The 21550-nt window shown below is 36.1% G+C and overlaps 3 protein-coding genes across 3 annotated transcripts; all 3 read left to right on the forward strand.

Moving 5' to 3' along the window:
• The first annotated feature begins 3192 nt into the window (after positions 1–3192).
• On the forward strand, positions 3193–4185 carry LOC148689898 (uncharacterized). The gene has a single exon (XM_088688167.1). The coding sequence runs from the start codon at positions 3272–3274 to the stop codon at positions 3995–3997; it is 726 nt and encodes a 241-aa protein (XP_088544293.1). The 5' UTR covers positions 3193–3271; the 3' UTR covers positions 3998–4185.
• A 3024-nt stretch (positions 4186–7209) lies between these two features.
• Positions 7210–10520, forward strand: LOC137731966 (glucose-6-phosphate 1-dehydrogenase, chloroplastic). The gene is made up of 8 exons (XM_068471237.2): positions 7210–7707; positions 7871–8103; positions 8201–8295; positions 8456–8570; positions 8790–9266; positions 9357–9586; positions 9682–9879; positions 10054–10520. Exons 1-8 carry the CDS (start codon positions 7503–7505, stop codon positions 10301–10303), a joined length of 1803 nt encoding a protein of 600 aa, XP_068327338.2. The 5' UTR covers positions 7210–7502; the 3' UTR covers positions 10304–10520.
• A 6431-nt stretch (positions 10521–16951) lies between these two features.
• Positions 16952–19963, forward strand: LOC137732031 (ACT domain-containing protein ACR4). Its single transcript, XM_068471321.2, has 7 exons — positions 16952–17257; positions 17433–17478; positions 17604–17718; positions 17818–17885; positions 18358–18957; positions 19100–19204; positions 19291–19963. The coding sequence occupies exons 1-7, from the start codon at positions 17184–17186 to the stop codon at positions 19633–19635; spliced, it is 1353 nt and encodes a 450-aa protein (XP_068327422.2). The 5' UTR covers positions 16952–17183; the 3' UTR covers positions 19636–19963.
• Positions 19964–21550: the final 1587 nt, after the last annotated feature.

Raw genomic sequence — 21550 nt, forward strand, 5'->3', positions numbered from 1 at the left:
TAGGCAAATTTGTGGAAATATTGATGGATATATCATATATCTATATCGATATCGATTGCCTTCGATAGAAATGATGGAAATTTGCTCAAAAACATGAAAATTTAAAGTTATTTTTTAGGGAATGTCATATGAAACCACAACACACCTATGAATCAAGAATTAATGATTAGATATTGTGTAAACAATAAGTATGCGATATGTGAGAAGAAAAACTTCCTTATAATGACAAGTAATAAAATAAAGCATTTCACTAGAAAGAATAAATTATACATAACTTAATTGAAATTTTTGTCATGACGCAGTACAAGTTTTATTGAAGTAAACTAATACCATAAAGAAAGAAATTAAAAAAAAGGGGTTTTTGAACATTAGTCCTTGTAAGAGATTAAAAAAAAAAAAAACCTAGTGCTAGATTACATATTCAATTTAATCCCTTGAAGTGTACTTTTATCAAAATTTACATTCAATTTTTGTTATTTAATGTGTATTTTTATTTAATCTCTCCACATTAAATTTTAATTTTGTTAATATGCACATATTTAGTTTTTTTTTTAATTATGAATGAATGTAAATGAGAAAATATTAAAAGAAATTTGTGATACAAAAATATATAAATACATAAGTGTACAGAAATTATTGTGCCGAAATATATAATTGACTTTTTTGTACCGAAATATTTGTACCTACATGATTGTACCGAAATATATTATAATGAACCTAAATGTATTATATTGAATTAATGTACCTAAATGTCAATACCGAAATGTATGTACCTAAATGTCAATACCGAAATGTATATACCTAAATGTCAATACCAAAATGTATGTACCAAAATGTACGTACCTAAATGTATGTATCAAAATGTACATACCTAAATGTATGTACCGAAATATAATACATTGAATTAGTGTACCTAAAAGTCAATACTCAAATGTGTGTATCAAAATGTACGTAACGAAATGCATTATATTGAATCAATGTAATTATATGTTTGTACCGATGGATATACCAAAATATTCAAATGTATTAATGTACCTAAATGAAGAACATAAAAAATTGTTATTGGAATATATATTATAAAAAATTTAGTTCCCTAAATGTAGACATTAAAATATATTATGATGAATGAAATAAAAATTAAATTTAAATGTAATTAATACATTAAAATAAAAATAAAAAGATAAATAAAACATCAAAATATAACTAATAAATGATATTATTAAATGTACTAGGGACTAAAATTGGATTTTAATCTTACACAAGGTTATAGTCTAAAACTCATCTTTTTTAAGGATTAAAATGAAGTTTTCTATATATAAAAAAAAAATAAAGAATGGATAGGCTCATGGATATTTCCTGCAAACTTTTTGCAAATTGTCTTCAAACACTAGATATTTTCTGTAAATATCGAAAATATCTAGGAAATTGACTGATTTCCGGAAATATCGCGGATGTATAGTGTAAAGTCTTCACCCCTCTTTCCATATCGTTCCCTAAATTTTTGGATATTTTCGTGGAAATATTGAGCATATCCAGGATATTTCAAACGTTGATCGTATGTGATGATCGTGTAAAATTTAAAATAGTATTGTCACATATCGAAAAATTAAGAGACATGTATGCATGTTTATCAATTAGTTTCAAAATGAATGTCGACTTCCTTCTAATCACTATAAAGCGTTTCACCTCAATAACTCTCTCCTACCCTCTTTGTGGAAGGTAGGTTTGGACTTTGGTGATTTCCTTTTACCCTTATTTTTTTTAGAGCACTAGCCGCTTCAAGAATATTCATAATTAATTTTCTACAGGGCTCCATATATCTGGAACCATACAGAGAACAATTTGATCAAACTAAGCTAATTGATCATGCTAATTCTTGTTAATGTCATGACTAAACTATACCTTCCAGTTCCATTTTGTCAATCTTTGAACTCCTTTGTTTTGAGTTATTGACTACGACGTCGTCCCCGAGCTCCTTTACAAAGTGCTTTTTCTCTTCATTCAACACATGTGCCGTTGGCATATCAATTTTTTAGGGCAAAAAAGCAACAAAAAAAGGCATTTGGGGCATATACTAGGGTATATTAATGTCGTATATATTGATCTCTCCTCAGTGCCCAGCGCCTACCCTATATAATTAATTAGGGAATGGCAAGCTCTTTTTTTATGGCAAAAGTCTAAGTACTCCAAGTGCTTACTACCTTTTAAATCACTGTACGATACTAAGCAATATACAAAAATAACGCATTAATTTTTTTTTGTAAATGTTATACAAAAATCGATGAGCATATTTAAAGAGAAAGAGCCATGTTTTGATTTATTAAATTTATGCTTCGTTTTGTTTTTGAGGTCCTCCGTTGTACTTTATAAAAAGATCAAGGATGGGCTAATGTATAAAGAGAAAAGCCACCTCGAGTCATGACATGCTTGCGTACATGCGTACGCATAGTGTGTGTGTGTGTGTGTGTATACTGTGTATTTAGTTACATTTATTTTGCAGCATAGATTAAGAAAATGGTTAAAGCTCAGGAAGGAAGCTATATTGTTTTTCTCTAATTTCTATAAACCCTAATTATAAAGAATAAAATAGGGCTGATGTAACATGGACGTACGAGTGCGACAAAACCACCCATCGAATTGCAAAACCAGTAGCTAACTTTTATAAATCGTTGCTGATGCAAATGTACGTTTCTTACCTCAGAAGAGAAAAGTTGAAAACCATCAAACACCACACCACTCCAGAAAAGGAATTTTGAAAGGCTATTCGGAGGCTGGAAAACAAGAGCACCCAAATCAACACACGAGAAATGCTAATAAGACTCTTTGAAAGTAGAACTTTTAATGAATTATGTGTCACCTTGCAAATTAACTTTAATTTATATGCCAACATTACAAATATTATGTAAAAATATGAGGTGACAGAAAATCTAAAAAGAGTTTTATTTTTAGATAATTTCTTTAGCATTTTTCAAGACATTCTCAAAATCTGCCACGGCTTTTCATAAGGTAATACATACCCCCACACTCAAAACTAATAAGAAACATTAACAATAATTTTATAAAGTTGCATGCATGCCTTGAATTCCACAAATTAACCAAAATAACACCTCCCCCACCCCCCACCCAACCCCCCACCCCCACTTCACTATATATAACTCCTCGTTTTACCTTATTTACGTTCAGTCAGATGTGAACACAATTCCTCACGGTATATATCAGAATATATACAACTTATCCCTCTAAATTCCTCATACTTCCATTTGAGGAATTAATGGATCAAATCAAGGCTGAAAAGCTTCGAGCCATGAAATGCTACAAGAAGAAGCAGAACTACAACAAGAGTAATCAATTTCTTTACAGCCTTATTGTTCATGCTCTTATTGCAGTGACATGCAGTTTGCTTTGTTCATACTCTTATTCGTTTCCTTCTCTCTACACTATCAAACATTTGCTATTTATTTCCCTTCCAAATTCTTGGTCGGGGTTTAACAACCCCAAGTGCCTCTTCATTGTGGTGAATTTTATAGTCGTATTCCTTATTGGAGAATCAAGGCTCAGCAGCAGCAAGCAATCGTCTCCAGTCACTGAGATGTACAACGAGTATGTTGAGAGAAGTCGGAACCTCAGGAGACCACTCTCCACGTTTCAAGAGAAGAAAGAGGAGAGGACCTTGCCGGAAATGTTGAATCCGATAAACGAGGGCAATGCGGAGAGTATTGAAGATAAAGAAGTTGATGAAGGTAAACAAGATGACAAGCATGATCATGATCATGACGAGGAAGACTTTAAAGAATGTGGGGAAAACGATGAAGAAGAAAAGGAAGAAGAAAAAGAAGAAGAAAAAATGGAAGGAAAAAAGGAGGAAAAGGAAGAACGAGAAGAAGATGAGGCTTTAATGCCTGCTGAGGAACTAAACAAAAGAGTTGAAGACTTCATTGCAAGGGTTAATAAGCAAAGGTGGCTTGAAGCTACATATTTGGTTTGTTGTAAAGCATGATTAATATATGTTGGGTACCCGATCATTGAAAACAGATTTAATAAATTAGTTGGTGTAGTTATTCTATGGCATTTGTAGCTTGAAGCATGATTCTTGACAAGAGGGGTTTTTCTTTTTGTTCCTTTCTTTTTGGTACTTAATTTGTGATATTAGTTACGGATTACCAATTTACAATAACAATTTTCTAATGGTAATTGCCATATATAATGCCATTTGCTGTCATGTATATTTAGTTATTGGAGAAACCAAAGAAAATGAAATGGGGAAATGCATTATAAAGAAAAAAGTACGGTTCAACTATTTTCTCTGACATTTTTGGCCGTTTTACTCCAAGTATTTTTGTCAGTGACAAAAATAACTAGTTATTTTTAGTTTTTTACTTATTGTAGTGGAGATGAAAGAAGAATGAAGGGATGTGGCGTCGGGGGAGGGGGAGATAAATAAATGAAGATTATATGAAATCAAAAACTTGAAACTATCTGTTCCATGTTTTTTGTTTGTAGTTTTTACTTTGTGTCATTCCATACACATTCTTTTCACGTTTCTTAAGCCATCATTTCTTCATTTTGTCATTCATTCTTTAATTTTTCTTCATTTATAGCTCAAAAATTAAAAACTAACAAGTAAAGATATATGTAGTAAAACTTCTATAATTAAATACTATGGACTAAGAAAAATTATTGTCTGAGAGAGCTTATTATTATACTGATGAATGCTTATTAATTTAAAAAGAATTTATGTTTTGTTCAATTATTTTCTATGTATATTTTTTTTGATAGAGATCAATTACATGTATCGATCTAAAGGTGATTTGGTGTGATCTATTCCACTCCAAATCATTTTTTTTAAATGCTTAGCTAATTGTAAGTGAGAGATCTCAAATTCGATTTTTGCCAAAAACAAATTCGAATCAAATTATTATGGCTAGCCCTTCTTTAGCTTATTCATCCACCCCTTAGGGTAGATAATATCAAATGTATTAAAAAAAGGTGTAGACCTAACCTATGAATTAAGACATAAAGTTCTCATAAACAAAATTACTTTTCCTATTAGTTATTTGATAACTAAATGCTTTCTTGAGACTAAATAAACACCAAGTTGATGATATATCTTTGTTGTGAGTTTTATTTGAATTATAATTGTTTGTTGCAATTTTTTCCCCTCAATACCGACATGTTTATTAATAATTTTGTAGTTGAGATTCTTAAATTTCTTGACATTAAATATCTAAATACTTTCCACATTGCCCTAACCCTAAAAAGGGAGGAGAAAACACTTAGACAAGTCATACTTCCTCTGTGCGCTCATTCTAATTTGGAGGGAATAATATTGTATTAGATTCGGGAATTTTGCAGGTTTGAGGGTAGCAAGTAGAAAGTAGCAATATACCCTACCACACCAGTCCACACCAGTCGGCACTCAGCACCAATATATATGCATGGGTTTGATTTTGACGCCCATATCAAGGGCTGAAATTCCTTCCTTAGCTCCGAAGAGAGGAAAAAGATGAATATACCAAAACCAAATTGTGAACAGCTGAAAGTTGCCTACCCTCTTTCTTAATATATAATCCCTTTACTTATTTGACATAGTCAAATACCTAATCAACATATGATTAAGCATCATGTGCTCGTGGATAAATAATGCATTTAAACTTTAAAGTTGTAATTGCCAAGCCCGACTGGATAACAGTAATATATATATATATATATATATATATATATATATATATATATATATTTACAATCAAAGAGCACTTACTGGACATGTATGTTTTAAAATTGACTGAAATGACTAACACTTTTATTTAGGCAAAAGGCATCAAAATTTAATAACTATATATGTTCCAAAGCGGGAGAGGGAGAGGGAGAGGAAGAGGGAGAAGGTGGGAAGTAGAATCCACCACTAAAACAAAGAAACTTTAGGAAGAAAAATTAAAAGAAACTAAAGTTAGAAATGAAAGCATCACTCGTAAGCAGATTTTCTTTTGCTGATATTTGAGAGATACCTTTGGTCACACATTTTATGTTAGTGACTTGAATTGTCTATTTTATAATCTTTTGTAAATGATTACTCTTGTTCAAAGTTCTACAAGATAATAGGCGCTAGTTGGGTAACGAGTTGGGGCCTAGCGCTAGGCGGATTAGACGGATTTAAGTAAATCTATTATATTTCGTGTAACTAAGTATCTTTTTAAACGTAAAATATATATAATTTCATATTATAAACTACAAAATAGAATGATATATATATATATATATATATATATATATATATATATATTACAAAGTATTGGAACATAATGAAAACATGGGGAACATGCATATAATATGTATTCATTTAGGTATTGAACAAGTCTCTTACAAGTTATTGAAAACAAAATGCAAAATGAAAGTTAATTATATATTTTCTGTCTAAGTGAGATTCAACCTAGGCTGGTGCCTAAGCGGTCTAGGTGGGTGCCTTAGCAGGTCGTCATTTCTTAATTTTCAAACGCCTAGACATTAATCGGGACGGTGACCAACTGCCTAGCGCCTAGTCAGGGATTTTTAGAACAATGCTCTTGTTTGAAAATTTGACAAATTTAAAATGACCAAGATGTTTAACTTTAGATTGAGTGTTAAATGATTTTAGATTTGAGTAAAGTTCTGTAACAGTGATCTTTGAGACCTAAAAACTAAATAATTCGGATCATTGAAAAAAAATACAAAGTGAGGCCTAAAAAAATGTCCGTAATCTTATATGAGCAATTACACAATTAAAATCCCTCTTCCTCAGGGATATGTGTGATTTTAAAAACTCCAACGCCCTCAGTTTAGTAATTAAAGGGCCAAACATATGTTTTCTTGAGCTAAAATGATGAAATTTACAATTATAAGTGAGATATTTTAAGTTTAAATCTCGTGAATGTTGAGTTCGATATTAATTTATCCTCTACCCTTAGTTTAAATATTTCGTTTATAAAAAAGTTTCAAACATGATATATTTCCCCGGTTCTTTGCTTCATGTCCCTCTGGATGAAAATTTTTCTTGAAAAGGAATTGAGTCCATTAGGTAAACTAAAGTTGGGTCCACTACTATTTACGGGCCGACAAAAGAGTTGGGCCATTTAAGACTCGGGCCAACGTCGTTTTTGTCATCAACTTTGTATTTAGCACTTTCATTGCTAAACTGTAATTATTATTATTTAATCACGAAGTTAAAACCTAATTAGAGATGGAATCAAGGGGCAAGCAAAACTTGTCTTGGTAAAGCTGTACGGTTTTCTGGTGTTTCACATCAAGGGTCCTCTTTGCTCCGACCCAAGAGACAAAACAGCCTTTCGGAGATCTCAAGGGTCCTCTTTGCTCCGACTCCTTCGATGCTTCCCATGTATCTTCCTTGTTAACTCCTCCTCTTCCTTCTCCAACCTCCTCACCCCAAAACCCCACACCCCATTTCTCCTCTGAGTTCCGAAAACCGACAAACGAAACACAGAGAGAGAGAGAGAGAGAGAGAGAGAGAGATGGCAACTCTTCCTTCCACCCATTGCTGCCACACCTACTCGCCGCTGCCGCCGTCATCGTCGTCGTCGTCGTCGTCGTCAGTTTCGTATTTACGTGTTTATTCATCTGTACACGGACGCCTGCAACGCGTTTCAATTTCCTCGATTCCCAAGCGTTTTGTTTCAGCTAAGGTTTCTCAGCAGAATGCTCTCGGCATGCAAGATGGTTAGCTCCTTCAGTCTTCTAATCTTAATTTCACTGGTTTAAATGTCATCCGAAGTCAGAATATTTGTTTTTATTTTGGTTTTAAATTACAGTCGTTTTTTTTAAGGAAAATTGCAGTCGTTTTAATTTTGGTTTTTTTTTCTTTTTCTTCCCATTAATGCAGGCCCGGCGGCGCCGGCGGCGAACCCGATTGAGAACGAAGCTCATTTCAAGAAACTGAAAGATGGGTTGTTTTCAGCTCCGTCTTCGAAGGAATCTAAAGACACGACCGTCTTTAATGTCAATGAAAGTGAATCTACTGTCAGTATCACAGTGGTTGGAGCCTCCGGGGACCTTGCCAAGAAGAAGATATTCCCTGCACTTTTCGCACTTTTTTACGAGGATTTCCTCCCGAAGGTTTGCAATTTTTGTTATTTTTCTTTCGTTTGATTACATTATTTCTTAGACTTTGAATGATCGGTGATACATGAGTTATGTAAATGTTTTGTTGCAGCACTTCACTATTTACGGTTATGCTCGGAGTAAGATGACCGATGCCGAGCTCAGGGACATGGTTAGCAAGACGCTTACTTGCCGAATTGACAAGAGGTGAGTCAAAAGCCTTGGCCTTTTTTGTGAAATGTGGTTGCTTTTGCTTATAATGTGTTGCTTGAGAAGATGGAAATGTTATTTCACTGGTTTTTTCTTGCTGGATATGGAAGGGGTGAAGTTGATTGATGTGTGACGAATTGTTTTGTTGGAACTTCAGGGAGAATTGTGGGGAAAAAATGGACCAATTTCTTCAAAGATGTTTCTATCATTCTGGTCAGTATGATTCACAAGATCATTTCGCAGAGCTGGACAAGAAGCTAAAGGAACATGAGGTAATAATTTGAGTGTATTCTGAGCTTAGTGAGAGATAGAGTGTTGAATACAACTTTATACCGTGCATTCTGTTCAAGTTGTCGTGGTGCTGTTGTTTGGGCAAACTTTCAGCTTTCTCTATGTATGTCTTGTTATTGCCCGTTTGAATGACGATCATGTAGCTTTTTCTGCATCTTGATTCTATTTCCATTTAGATTGACAAGCAACTGCATGTGTAGGTGGGAAGAGTTCCTAATCGCCTGTTCTATCTTTCTGTCCCTCCAAACATATTCATTGACGCTGTTCGCTGTGCTAGCTCATCTGCCTCATCTGGTAATGGCTGGACTAGGGTTATTGTTGAGAAACCCTTTGGCCGAGATTCAGAGTCATCTGCTGCTTTGACCAAGGCCCTCAAGCAGTACCTAGAAGAGGACCAAATTTTCAGGATAGACCACTATCTGGGCAAGGAGCTTGTGGAAAACCTATCAGTTCTCCGCTTCTCCAACCTTATTTTTGAGCCCTTGTGGTCAAGGCAGTATATAAGAAATGTACAGTTAATATTCTCTGAAGATTTTGGCACTGAAGGACGTGGAGGGTATTTTGACAACTATGGGATTATAAGAGATATAATGCAGAATCACTTGCTTCAGATACTGGCACTCTTTGCAATGGAAACCCCTGTCAGTTTGGATGCAGAAGATATCAGAAACGAGAAGGTTTCACGAATACATGAACTGAAGCTGCTTTTAGTACTTTGTATTGCTTTCCACTTTATTCCAGTATTTATTTTGCTTGCTTGGTGCCAGGTTAAAGTTTTACGTTCTATGAGGCCACTACAACTTGAAAATGTGGTCACAGGGCAATACAAGAGTCATGTTAGAGGTGGTATTACTTACCCAGCATACACTGATGACAAGACGGTACCCAAAGACAGCTTGACTCCAACGTTTGCCGCAGCTGCTCTCTTTATAGACAACGCAAGATGGGATGGGGTGCCTTTCTTAATGAAGGCTGGGAAAGCATTACATAATAAGAGGTTTGTTCAATTAGAGACAAGATCCTCATTCTCGTTCACCAGTCATGGTTTCGGATAATACTAATTCATATTTGCTTCTTAAATTCTTCGTCCAGGGCTGAGATAAGGGTACAGTTTCGGCACGTGCCTGGAAATTTGTATCGAGATATTGGAACGGAGCTTGATCATGCAACAAATGAGCTTGTTATCCGAGTACAGCCTGATGAAGCTATTGTCCTGAGGATCAATAACAAAGTCCCTGGTTTGGGAATGAGGTTGGACAGGAGCAATCTAAATCTTCACTACGCAGCCAGGTAAGGTTTAAAATGTGGAAGTTTATTTATTAATAGGACGAAGGAATATGATCCTGTGTTTGCAATAAATAATCGTAATTGTAATATTACACGTACCGAACAGTATTGTATTCTTTTTCCCTTCAAACAAATCATGAAAAACTTAACCAAATTTGTTTGTTATGTTATTTGTAGATATTCAAAGGAGATTCCGGATGCTTATGAGAGGCTTCTGCTGGATGCTATTGAAGGGGAAAGGAGGCTGTTTATCCGGAGTGATGAACTTGATGCAGCTTGGGCACTCTTCACACCCTTGTTGAAGGAGATCGAAGAGAAGAAGGTTATTCCCGAATACTATCCTTACGGAAGCAGAGGTCCTGTCGGGGCACACTATCTTGCAGCAAGATACAAAGTCCGGTGGGGTGATGTTGGCTTGGAGCCGTGAATTTGAGCAGGCTGGCCTCATTGCCATTGCTATCATAGTCAAACAGGGTAAACTTATCGAAATTTTTGCTTTGTAATTTGTTCATCGTAGATTAGGGGTGTGTTGTTTCCAATTAACAAGAACTTAGAACTAGGATTGAATTATCCTTCGAGATTTTGCTAATTCTTCTCTGTCAACGTAAAGAAACATCGAAGCAATTTCACTCCCATTTTGCTCACTCCTTTTTAACTCCAGTCTAGTCGCATAGAATCGTGACACAAAGTTTAGATATTCATTTAATTATTGCACTACTCAAACGGAATGTCCGAAGCGAAAACTCGAATCCAAATTTATCGATCGACAACAGACCACTGTTTACAAACCGTAACGAAGTTAACAGACAAGTGATAAAATACAGACATTGTAAAACGAAGGAAATCTATTGAAATCTTTGCAACTGCAAACGTTGTCGGGACACCAACAAAGAGATCACTTCCAATTGCAGCCTCCAGAACGCTACACCCGTTCAACGACTGATCGGATTCCGGTTCAAACCACCCTCGCGGCATGTAGGATAGCCAAATGAATCCTCCCAGCTCATACAACCAGTCCAGTTCTTTGTTGGTGGTGCAGTGGGCATGGACAGGACGTTCCAGACTCCCTCTCTCTTGTTCCAAATTGCTGCTACGTGTTTTTATTAATTTATTTATGTTATAATACGTGATAATACATCATGAAGCTAGGAGGATCAAGATTTTCCAATAAAATAAAGTTAGCCAACTCATCAAGAACAAAATTGATCTATCGATAAATATGTCAAAATTCACAAACCCAATTAATTTGTAAAAAATCACGAAAACCTGCACGCTATGAATTAGGTCTATGAAATATGAACTATATACGCTCATATTGTAACATGTGATATAATAATGTAATTGTCACACTCAAAAGTTTCTCCACATTGAAAAATCGCCATCTGCGATTCCGCCGACATGGAGGTGGGAGGAGCCACCGATCACCATTAGTCCGGTGGCATAGATAAAAGGATAATAAAATGTGAATAGAGGGAGAAACTATACAGGGGATGCCGGTGGCCATTGCATCCGTTGGGGAGAGAGAGAGAGAGAGAGAGGTGACGCCAAGCGACAGGGAGAGAGGAGAAACTTGAAACAACCTTTGTTGTGAAATATAGTGTGAATGTCATGCATATGAATGTATGAGGAAGCAAACTAAAATACACTTTGATGTCAATAATTAAAAGTTTTAGGTGAAAAAATTTATTAAGGAGGTGAAAATTTTTCTTCATGCATGTAAGGTGTTGTCGGATCAAAAAGGCAGAAAGTGAATACAAATCTTCCTTTCCTCTCTTTACCTGCATTTTTTGTGTGATACAGTTAATAAAATAAACAGTATGGTATATCACACCGGTTCTATTTCGATCTTTAGAAAAAGTTCTCTCTCCTTCACTTTTACCTATTTATAACACCTTTGATATTGATAGCGGCCAAGAAAAAAGTGTGTAAATAACATGTGCATTTCGGCATGTGCAATAGAGAAGAGAAGCCTCGTTTAAAATTAAAGCAAATGGCCCGTTGTCTTAAAAAAGAAGCAGGCAGTAGCAGGCCATCAACCCAAGTTAGTGTCCCGTTTTCTCCTTTCAGCCCAACACAAACCCATTTCAAACATTGAGCATGACGTTGCAGCAACAACAAAGAAACTCCTTGACAGCATAATATAACGTTGTTTCTCATGCTCACATGGAGATATTTTAGCAGAGTTGCTAATTTGTTTTTTTGTTCACAATAGTAGAGTTGCTTAGTTATGGCAGTTTTCCCACCAAGTAATGACGAATAAAACTAAAATACAGAGTTTTACAATATTGTGAAATAGTATTTAACGGACAACGTAGTCGGACACTTCTACTAAAGTTTTACAGAACATATTGACGTGTAAAAGCTTCACAAATACTGACAATACGTTGCAATAGTGCCAGTAAGCTTAGTTGATTAGTAACCATAGACAAATGATAGGTGGTCCTCTCCAAGTGACTTCTAGGACCACCCCAACATCGAAATCAAATACTGGATCGGTTCCAGCTGCATCCAGTGCTCTAAAAAAAGACACTAACCAAATAGAGTATCCTTGTAAAACTGTATGGACTGTAAACATAATACCATTCAGTTCATAACCGGAAATCAATATCTGCTTATCAGTCATCATAATTACATACAGAGGCGGATTCAAGATTCGAACCCTAGGGTTCTGGTGGTAAAGATTCAAGTTTTTTAGATGAAAACAGACCGCGAAAAGCGCAACAAAAAAAAAAAAAAAATTTATTCACTGAGACATTTCGTCGAACACTTGATGAGCTTGATGTCGTCAACCAAACCATGTTGCACACATTTCAGCAGATATTGACATATGCGAAGCAATCTGATGAAGGGTATCGAGAGAATTTGTCGAGGGTTGTCGACACAACCTGTTAAGATACACCTACCAAGCATTACATCATACACTTGGTGGGCACAAAAAAAGACCATACCAAAGATTCGGAGAGTCCTCAGTAGACCTTCACATGTATATTTTTCAGACTCTGGTGGTCCTGAGACCATTTTAGACTCAACGTAGATCCGCCCACATTCACCCATTTCTAAGTTTTCTTTGGCTAAAAAAGTTTACATGATCAAATCATAAATTTGGAAAAATTTACAAATTTCGTTATACTCAATTCGTTTAGTGTTTTAAAAAAACAGGTAATATGCTTAGTCACCTTTATCCACCCCATTGTTATTCGAGTATATTTAAAGTCACGAAGTATTATAATAACAACCGTAATTTTATGTATTATACTAAAGAAAAAGTATGTGAGTATATTATTTAATTAAGCATAAGTTGGCTAATCAGCCAATGGCATAATTTGCTTATATGCTAATTTGTTTTGTCGCTGCTAAGCACCCTTCCGGAGTCTCGGACTTATGAAGATGCATGCGATGCAAGTGGACCACTGAGATATGATAGAGGCCGAAAGGAATTAGAGTTTCACTGTGCTGAGTGGATTTGCACAACCCTGGGGCAATGGAATTGGATGAGCTCTGGTGAGTGGTGATGCATGTTTAACTTGAATAATATCATCACCCTTTCGTTAAATCCACTTGAAAATATCTTATTAGTCATTTCCTAACGTTTCCAAACACATAATTAAAATCTTTGATTTCCATCTTCGGACACGTTTGTTGCCATGAATAGAATATATAAATTACGAGTATCATTCTCAATATTTTTTATACATCGTAAGTTTACTAACACATAATAAATGAAAAGTCATTGAGTCTCGTGTTAAAATTAGGCAAGTTATCAAAACAACCAAATATGGAATCACCAAGAAAGTTGCTTATCTCATACACGAACAATCATGTATCAATCATGAATTCTATTAGGTCAAGTAAGTAAACATGTGTAAATAGACATAAGAATTTTACTCCAAGAAAACCTAATTGGAAAACCAATCGTCACTTTATGCTGTAAACTCTTAAAACATAAGAAAGAAAGTTGCACTCAATTCATGAGATGATGATTTCCTTATTAAGTGTCATTAATTACGTCATGTAGATAATATTATTTATTAAAAAAAAAAAAAAAGTCTGTGTGATTGTTGTATTGGGGGTAACTATCTAAGAAATGTTATCCACATACTGATTTTTATCTCTCACACACTCTTATTAATTTGTTGTCACCGATCGTTTTGAATTCATTTAGTTTGATGACCGAAAATTGAGAAAAATGTGTCAGAAGTAAAAATAAATGTGTGAACAGCATTATCTATTATCTAATGCATTGTTACTGTTGATGAGTGCAACGTGTACCATGATAAGATTCCTAGCTAAGCTAATCCATTTGTGTATTTTAATTTGGCATGGGACATCCCATCACATCCCATGCTTCTTTGAGTCTAGCTTGCTCTCTATTGTGTTGTAAAAATGGACCAAACACATGCCGATACTGGCACGACAGGTGGCTCTCTTTTAACCCTTTCACAACATCCTGGTATGGACATGCTGTCCCCCCTATGATTTTCTTTTCAACTAATAGTGCTAACCAACAAATTAATACATAAGGAATATATATATGTAACCTCATATTGCTAGAGATTTCAAGCTCTATTTTTTTGTTTTTATAAGTTAAGAAGATTAAGTGAGAGAAGCTCTTCGACAATCATTATGTATTCATTTGCGAGGTATTTATCTGTATTGTAAGGAAGATAACTATTATTCTCGTCAATTGAATACTCTTGACCGACCTTCTTCACCTCGAATGTCTATCAATAAAAAAGAAGAATGAAGAAATACAAGCAGAAAAACAAAGCCAATGCACCCAAACAAAAATATATCAATGAAAACGATAATGATTGAGAACGACATGAAATGTCACAAGTAGGGCTTGAAAATTGCACAAGTAATGAGAGTTTAGGCCCACTTGGTTGATTTAAGTGTTTGTTTTCCTCATGTTGTGCTTGTTCCATGTGTGTATCATGTGCAGATCCTGCAGAACAGTAGTTATGAAAAGCGGCATGTTTCAGTGTGTCCCTGTGATTCTCATTTGTTTGACTTTACAGTCTTTAGTTACACAAATAATATCTTGCACTTGCACTGCAAATATATATAATCATAGATAATAGATATGGTGGGTTGGTTCAGATTATCCATTTTTAATCGCCACCTTTAAATTAAGGATGGGGTCCTCCTAGGCAGCTGAAGTTCCTAGCCGTCAAGGTCTCCAGATAGAATCTGATCCAACGGTGTATACTGCACGGAATATGAACAAGTTTGGCAATTATTTCCATCCCACTGTTGGTATATTTCTTATGCCAATGTTGTGGGGGTGGGGGGAAGATGCCTATAAGTTAGAAGCAAGCGTTGTCGATCATTTCAGAAGTAATGTCAAAGGAAAGCCATTATAACTCACCATTACACGAAAAAAGAAGTTATTATAATTTGCCATTACACGAAAAAGATACTATGGTGTCAAACAAAAGTAGAATGGGGGTAGAAGCATGCTACTTTGGTTTACTATTCTCTTTCTTAAGCTTCGACCTCCATTACACGAAAAAGATATTGCATAACTCGCCTATTTATCACTTTAAGCACAAAAAACTAGTGACTAAATAATAATTTTCGATATCGACAGCTGACGTTGATTTTCATGCCACCTTGACTGTCGCTTGCACATTTGTTCACACCTAGGTGCTCGCCGACTTGACTCCTGCACCGATGTTGACGTCATTCAGTGTCAGCATTAGCGGTGATTTGTCCATTGCAGAATTAAGAAGGAAAATAAATTACAAAAGCATTTTAGGATATTTTTGAAATTCATAAAGGTACTTCGAGAAAGATTTAATACTCTCAAAATTTTCAACATACAGGAAATTAAGAAGTCATCATGCGTTATAGTTTTTATTTATATCAAGAAGTGTTTAACATACGAGACATTTTAACTTTATAGTACTTGTACATGTCACTGAACCTACCGACAAATGTTTTTTAAATACAATGATAAGATGTGAGAGGGAAATAAATTTGTATCAAACTCGTCATCCACAATATTCAAACCTAAGATCTCTTACTTAACACGTGAGAAATGCTTTGAACCAATGTTCCTTCTCATACTAAATGTCAAATTGGGTAGTGAGATCGGGTTCGAAAGTAGGCAATCAAATCAAATCCGAAAAGGGCAGATGCTTAGTGGCCAAATAGAGGAACAAAAGGGGATCCCTCCAGCTTAGGACAGCCCTACTATAAATAGAAAGCTCTTCATTTAAATTTTTTTTTTTTTTTTCCAGTCATTCAGTAATACGGTTTAATGATATTTCTTTTTATTTTTATAAGTGAGATTTATTAAACCAATAAAGCCCAACAAAATCCTTCTAGATTGGAAAAATGTAAAATAAAAAATGAAAAATCCAAATAGGGTGGCCAAAAAGCCCAACAAAATCCTCCAAGATTTCGAATAATTATGATTGATGAGAAGCTTCCCCAACTCGGAGGGATCCCTTAAAGTTGCGTAAAGCACAGCGTAATCCTACTAGATTTCCATATTATCAGAGAGAGAGAGAGAGAGAGAGAGAACAAAAAAGCCATGCGTGCCATTAAATCCGGCATTTGTTATATAAGAAAGATTGCAGCACCAACTTGCATAGACAAAACTAAGGATAAGGTACTACATTAATCAATAATCATCCATACATTAAAACCAAAAGAGCCTAACCCTAATCAGTTTAAAATAAGTAGCTACGGTTTTATTTGTACGACGAGTATGATATCAAAATATAAATGTTCATTCTCTGACTAAAAAGATCAACTAGATGAATTTTGACATGTCAATATTGGACCAACATTCTCGTCACTTTACACTCGATTTCGAATTTCAATCTTCTTTCCCTTGACAATTCGAATTTGAACATTCCTTTCCATGGAGTAGAGAGTCATAGAATACAGTCATGTCAAGAAATAGTAAAAGATAAAAATACAAGGAAGAGAGAAAAATTAGCCGCCTTGTTTTCTTGAACGAGAGAGAAAATCACACAAAAGAGGGCAGACCAAGTTTTAAGAGGGTGAGATGGGCCCCACTTGGCAGTGACTTAATACTCGCGTGCGCCTCTAATTTTTTATTTTATTAATTTATTTTGTTTGCATGCTTGTTTAGTTAATCATATTTAAATATTGTAACGCAACTAACTCTTAACACAGAGCCGCACACATCCTACGAAGCTACCCAGAAACCCCCAGAGACTGCGAGACTGCGAGCTGAGAGAAGAAAGCACGAAAAGCTCCAACCTTTTCTCATCAGTTTTTTACCGCTCTGGAAACCCAATCACTGAGTTACGTCTCTCATTTTCTTCTCCCCAATGGATTTTTGGTCCCCTTCTCTCGCCGTCGACGACGAGTTCGAGAAGCTCGCCATGAGAATTAACCCCCCGAGGTGAATTCGCTCTCCCTTTCGTTTCTGGGATTTTCAGGGGTCGAATTGTTGTTGGTTTTTGATATAAAAAAATTGGGTTTCCCTTGTTTTCCTGAATATCAATGTTTCTTGAGCTGAAATTCTCCATTTTTTACTGTTTCTCTGATATGTTTTCATGTTGATATGGGATTTGTAGGGTTACAGTTGATAATGCATCAAGCAGGAAAGCCACTCTGATTAAGGTATCTGGCTGAATTTCTTGAATTGTATTCTGCAAGGAATCCAAAAGGGTCAATTTTTTTTAAAAAAATTCATATAATTTTGAACAATTGTTTTTGTCTTTTTGTTTCATTTGAGAAATTTGTAGGTGGACAGTGCAAATAAGCGTGGGAGTTTGCTGGAATTGGTTCAGGTTCTGAATGATTTGAACCTCATTATAAGAAGAGCTTATATTTCTTCTGATGGGGAATGGTTCATGGATGGTGAGCTTCTCTTTTTAATTTTTTTTTTTCACGTGCTGTGTTATCTCAAATTTTTATTATTTGTGAGTGAATTTCTCGTTTTTGATGGAATTTTTGCAGTTTTTCATGTCACTGATCAACAGGGGAATAAGCTTTCTGACGACGGAATCGCTGAATGCATTCAACAGGTAGATCCCAGAAATTAATTGCTCTTTTCTTCTAGTTTACCAGATATGGAATTTAATTACACAAAAGAGACATTTCGCTGAGGGTTCCGGTGTAATGGCAAAATTGAGAATGGAGTTTAGACTGACATTTAATAGGTGGAACTTAAAAGTAAACTTGATTAATCGATGTGTCTTCAAGCTGTATTGTGGTGGTATTTGCCCGAGTCTTGCTGGATTTAGGAAGCTTGCTTTTTTCAGCTTTTGTATGGTTTTATGTGCCTCTTGATCTGCTCATGTATCAACTAGGTTTAAGTACTAGTATCGATTTGCAAATATTTGCATTTTAAAGCATGGTTCACATTGTTGGCGGATGACAAAGAAGAAATGGTGCTTTTTTTTTTTGGGTTTGCACTCGAAATAGTTAGCAAAATTATCTGTGGAGTGGAACCATGTAGTTCTAAGTCATTTGGATTATCGAATTCAAATTTTGCAGTCACTGGGACCAGCAGGACGAAGCTTCCCTTCTTTGAGAAGGTCTGTGGGTGTCCAAGCTGCCACAGAACACACTACTATTGAATTGACTGGAAGGGACAGGCCAGGCTTGCTTTCTGAAGTTTTTGCTGTTCTTTCGGACCTTAAATGCAATGTGGTTGCCGGAGAAGTCTGGACTCACAATTCAAGAATGGCATCAGTTGTGTACATCACTGACGAGGCAACTGGGAGACCCATTGATGATCCCGAACATCTTGCCAAGATCAAACAGCTTCTCCTTTATGTGCTTAAGGGGAACAGAGATAAGCGCAGTGCCAACACCGCTGTTTCTGTTGGTTCCACACATAAGGAGAGGCGGCTTCACCAGATGATGTATGCTGATCGTGATTACGACATGGATGATGCTGATTGTGGATCAGCCAGTGATCGAAGCAAACCACTTGTCACTGTTGAAAATTGTGTCGATAAAGGATATACTGTTGTGAACTTGAGGTGTCCGGACCGTCCTAAGTTGCTCTTTGACACGGTGTGCACCTTAACAGATATGGAGTATGTGGTATATCATGCAACTGTGATTGCTGAAGGACCAGAGGCTTATCAGGTTTTCCTTATTTCCCTCAAGTTGTGTTATTTGTTTTACTGGTTGGATTAGTTATGTTATTTAAATCTTAGAAGAAAAAAAAGGCGTATTGCAATCAATGCAAATATATAATTTGTTCTAACATTGTAAATTTGTGTGATAGGAATATTATATAAGGCATACCGACGGCTGCCCTATTAGTTCTGAAGGAGAAAGGCAGAGGGTTATTCATTGTTTGGAAGCTGCTATTCGAAGACGGACTTCTGAGGTACGAACACACTGGAATTTTAATTTGAATATACTCTTCCCAATTTCACATGGTAATTTGAAGTTAATGCAACATTTCTAATGCAGGGTATAAGACTAGAGCTTTGTGGTGATGACAGAGCCGGCCTTCTTTCTGATGTGACTCGCATATTTAGAGAAAATGGTCTTTCAGTCACCCGAGCTGAGGTTGCAACCAGGGGCTCCCAAGCCGTGAATGTGTTCTACGTGACTGATGCATCTGGAAATCAAGTCAAGAGCGAGACAATAGAAGCAGTTCGGCAAGAGATTGGCTTGACATTCCTGCATGTGCAAGACGACTTCTTTTCAAAATCTCCACCACAGGAGAGTGGGAGATTCTCTTTGGGTAATCTCCTTCGCATTAGGTCGGAGAAGTTCCTTTACAACCTGGGTTTGATAAAGTCGTGTTCTTGAGTGTCTCATTAGGTAAACTTAGGTCCTGTCGTCTGTCTGTGTATATTAGGATGCTTTTCGGTTAGTTGTAAATCGTGCTGTCCGAAAGTGCAATGCAAAGCTTCAGGTCAATCCATTCGTTGACATAAAGTCCGCCCTGGAGCTTGTAAATCAGAATTCCGACTTGTACAGTTTCGTGTACATACATTTCCCCTGCTCTTAATCCTTTGCTCTCTAAAGCCTAAAGGTATGGTAAACACATCTATGACCTATTCTGCTACAGCAGAATCTCAAACCTGGTATGTTTTATTGGCTTTATAACTGAATAAGTGCTTTTGTGAGCCGACAAGATTGACCGGTTGTTGTTATTTTGATTAAATAAGTGCTTTTGTGACACTGCGCATTTGGGCATGGTTGGTAATTCACCTTGAACGAACAGCAACAGGAACAGGGGCTTTTAGTTAATTGCTGCAGTGGCAGGTGTGCCTCCGAAAGTTGTTTTCACTCGGGGCATTTTGTGGGTGGGCCACATAGTGCTTTGAGTAGGACTGTAAAGTCACTGTGGGAACATTTTCCCTTTCAAGAATCAACCAATATCTGGCCTCAACGGCTACAATAATGTGGGAATAAACATCAATCACTATTTAATAATTACCGTCACGTGAAATTCTTTTGTGGTTAGAATTTCTGATAAGTTATCTGTAAGGTATCTTTCATAAAGCGTAAGATTTCCAGTATTATGGTCTCACTCGACCATGTGCAGCTATTAGTTGTGAAAATTATTCTATTCAAACAATCTAATTGAAGTTTCTCTTGTTTGCACTTTGTCAAATATCCAAGATTGTACATGAATGAGCGGTCATATTCAGACCGTTGATGCAGTGTGATCCTGCTTGCTCTTGTTATACCATTCTCCAATTATAATATGCTTCAAAATGAGAATGACCAAAAAAAAAGGTGGGGGAATAAACCCATTGAAAAGGAAATTGTGAATATTTATGGAAGGAGGGGAGGCAAACGATAAGGGACATCAAACGTCATGATGAAGTAATTAAGACGCAATCAAGACCGATTGATTGGGTGGATGATGATTGTGATGAGCATAATTATTCTGTCGTGGGAATTAAAACGACATGAGCTTAATTGAATGAATGAAAAGTCCAACACCGACAGAATCTCAACGGGGGCGCGTCACGAATCCCCACGCCCGTATGATCCGTCGCTTTCCAATTTTACTGTCGTTTTTTAGCATCTTTTTTATAGCTGTTTATGTTGGTGACGGTTTCGGACTCTTCCTGCGACGTGGCGCGGTCGTGGCCGGGCAGAGGGCTGCCGGTACATGTGGGACCCCGTTGTTGTATTTTGTTGCCGTGGACCACTGGCGAGGGGCCATGCACGCAGGGAATGGGCCCTCCAAGAAAAAAAATTTAAATTGAAACGGAGTCACGTGATCGGGATCGTATCGAATCCGCCTCAAGTTGTGAATAGTATGGGCTGAGAGATCATTCAAGAAAAATGATCTCGGATCCCTTCTATCAAATTTTCTCAATCAATTAATCTAGGTTTTTAAAATTTGATTTAACGATTAAAATTATTATAACTTTTAAAAGAGATTCTATTTGTAGCCGTTAGATCAAATTTTAAGAATCCGGATTAATTGATTTAGAAGATTTGGTAGAAATGATCCGGATGATCCCTTTCCTTTATTCATATAGTGCTGCTAGGCGCATTTCATTGTCTAATCTCGCCACCTATATTATGTTCTTACACATTATAAAAAGGTAAAAAAAATGACAACGCTTTTTTTTTCCACCTACCCTTATACAAATGGTTATATTATTAATTTGAGTTTTTCCTTTTCCTTTTGCTGAATTTCGTTAGAGGACATATTTGTTTAAGTCCATGGGGGCGAAGATTTTAACTGCACTCACCACTA

This window comes from Pyrus communis, chromosome 16, assembly GCF_041283825.1.
Source record: "Pyrus communis isolate YQ-2024b chromosome 16, ASM4128382v1, whole genome shotgun sequence".
In the NCBI taxonomy this organism is placed as follows: domain Eukaryota; kingdom Viridiplantae; phylum Streptophyta; class Magnoliopsida; order Rosales; family Rosaceae; genus Pyrus; species Pyrus communis.

Coding starts and splice junctions, on each gene's coding strand:
- LOC137732031 (XM_068471321.2), top strand. CDS start 17,184: ATGGATTTTTGGTCCCCTTCTCTCGCCGTCGACGACGAGTTCGAGAAG. Junction 17,258..17,432: donor ATGAGAATTAACCCCCCGAG/GTGAATTCGCTC, acceptor TGGGATTTGTAG/GGTTACAGTTGATAATGCAT. Junction 19,205..19,290: donor TTCGAAGACGGACTTCTGAG/GTACGAACACAC, acceptor TTTCTAATGCAG/GGTATAAGACTAGAGCTTTG.
- LOC137731966 (XM_068471237.2), top strand. CDS start 7,503: ATGGCAACTCTTCCTTCCACCCATTGCTGCCACACCTACTCGCCGCTG. Junction 9,267..9,356: donor AAGATATCAGAAACGAGAAG/GTTTCACGAATA, acceptor GCTTGGTGCCAG/GTTAAAGTTTTACGTTCTAT. Junction 9,587..9,681: donor AAAGCATTACATAATAAGAG/GTTTGTTCAATT, acceptor TTCTTCGTCCAG/GGCTGAGATAAGGGTACAGT.
- LOC148689898 (XM_088688167.1), top strand. CDS start 3,272: ATGGATCAAATCAAGGCTGAAAAGCTTCGAGCCATGAAATGCTACAAG.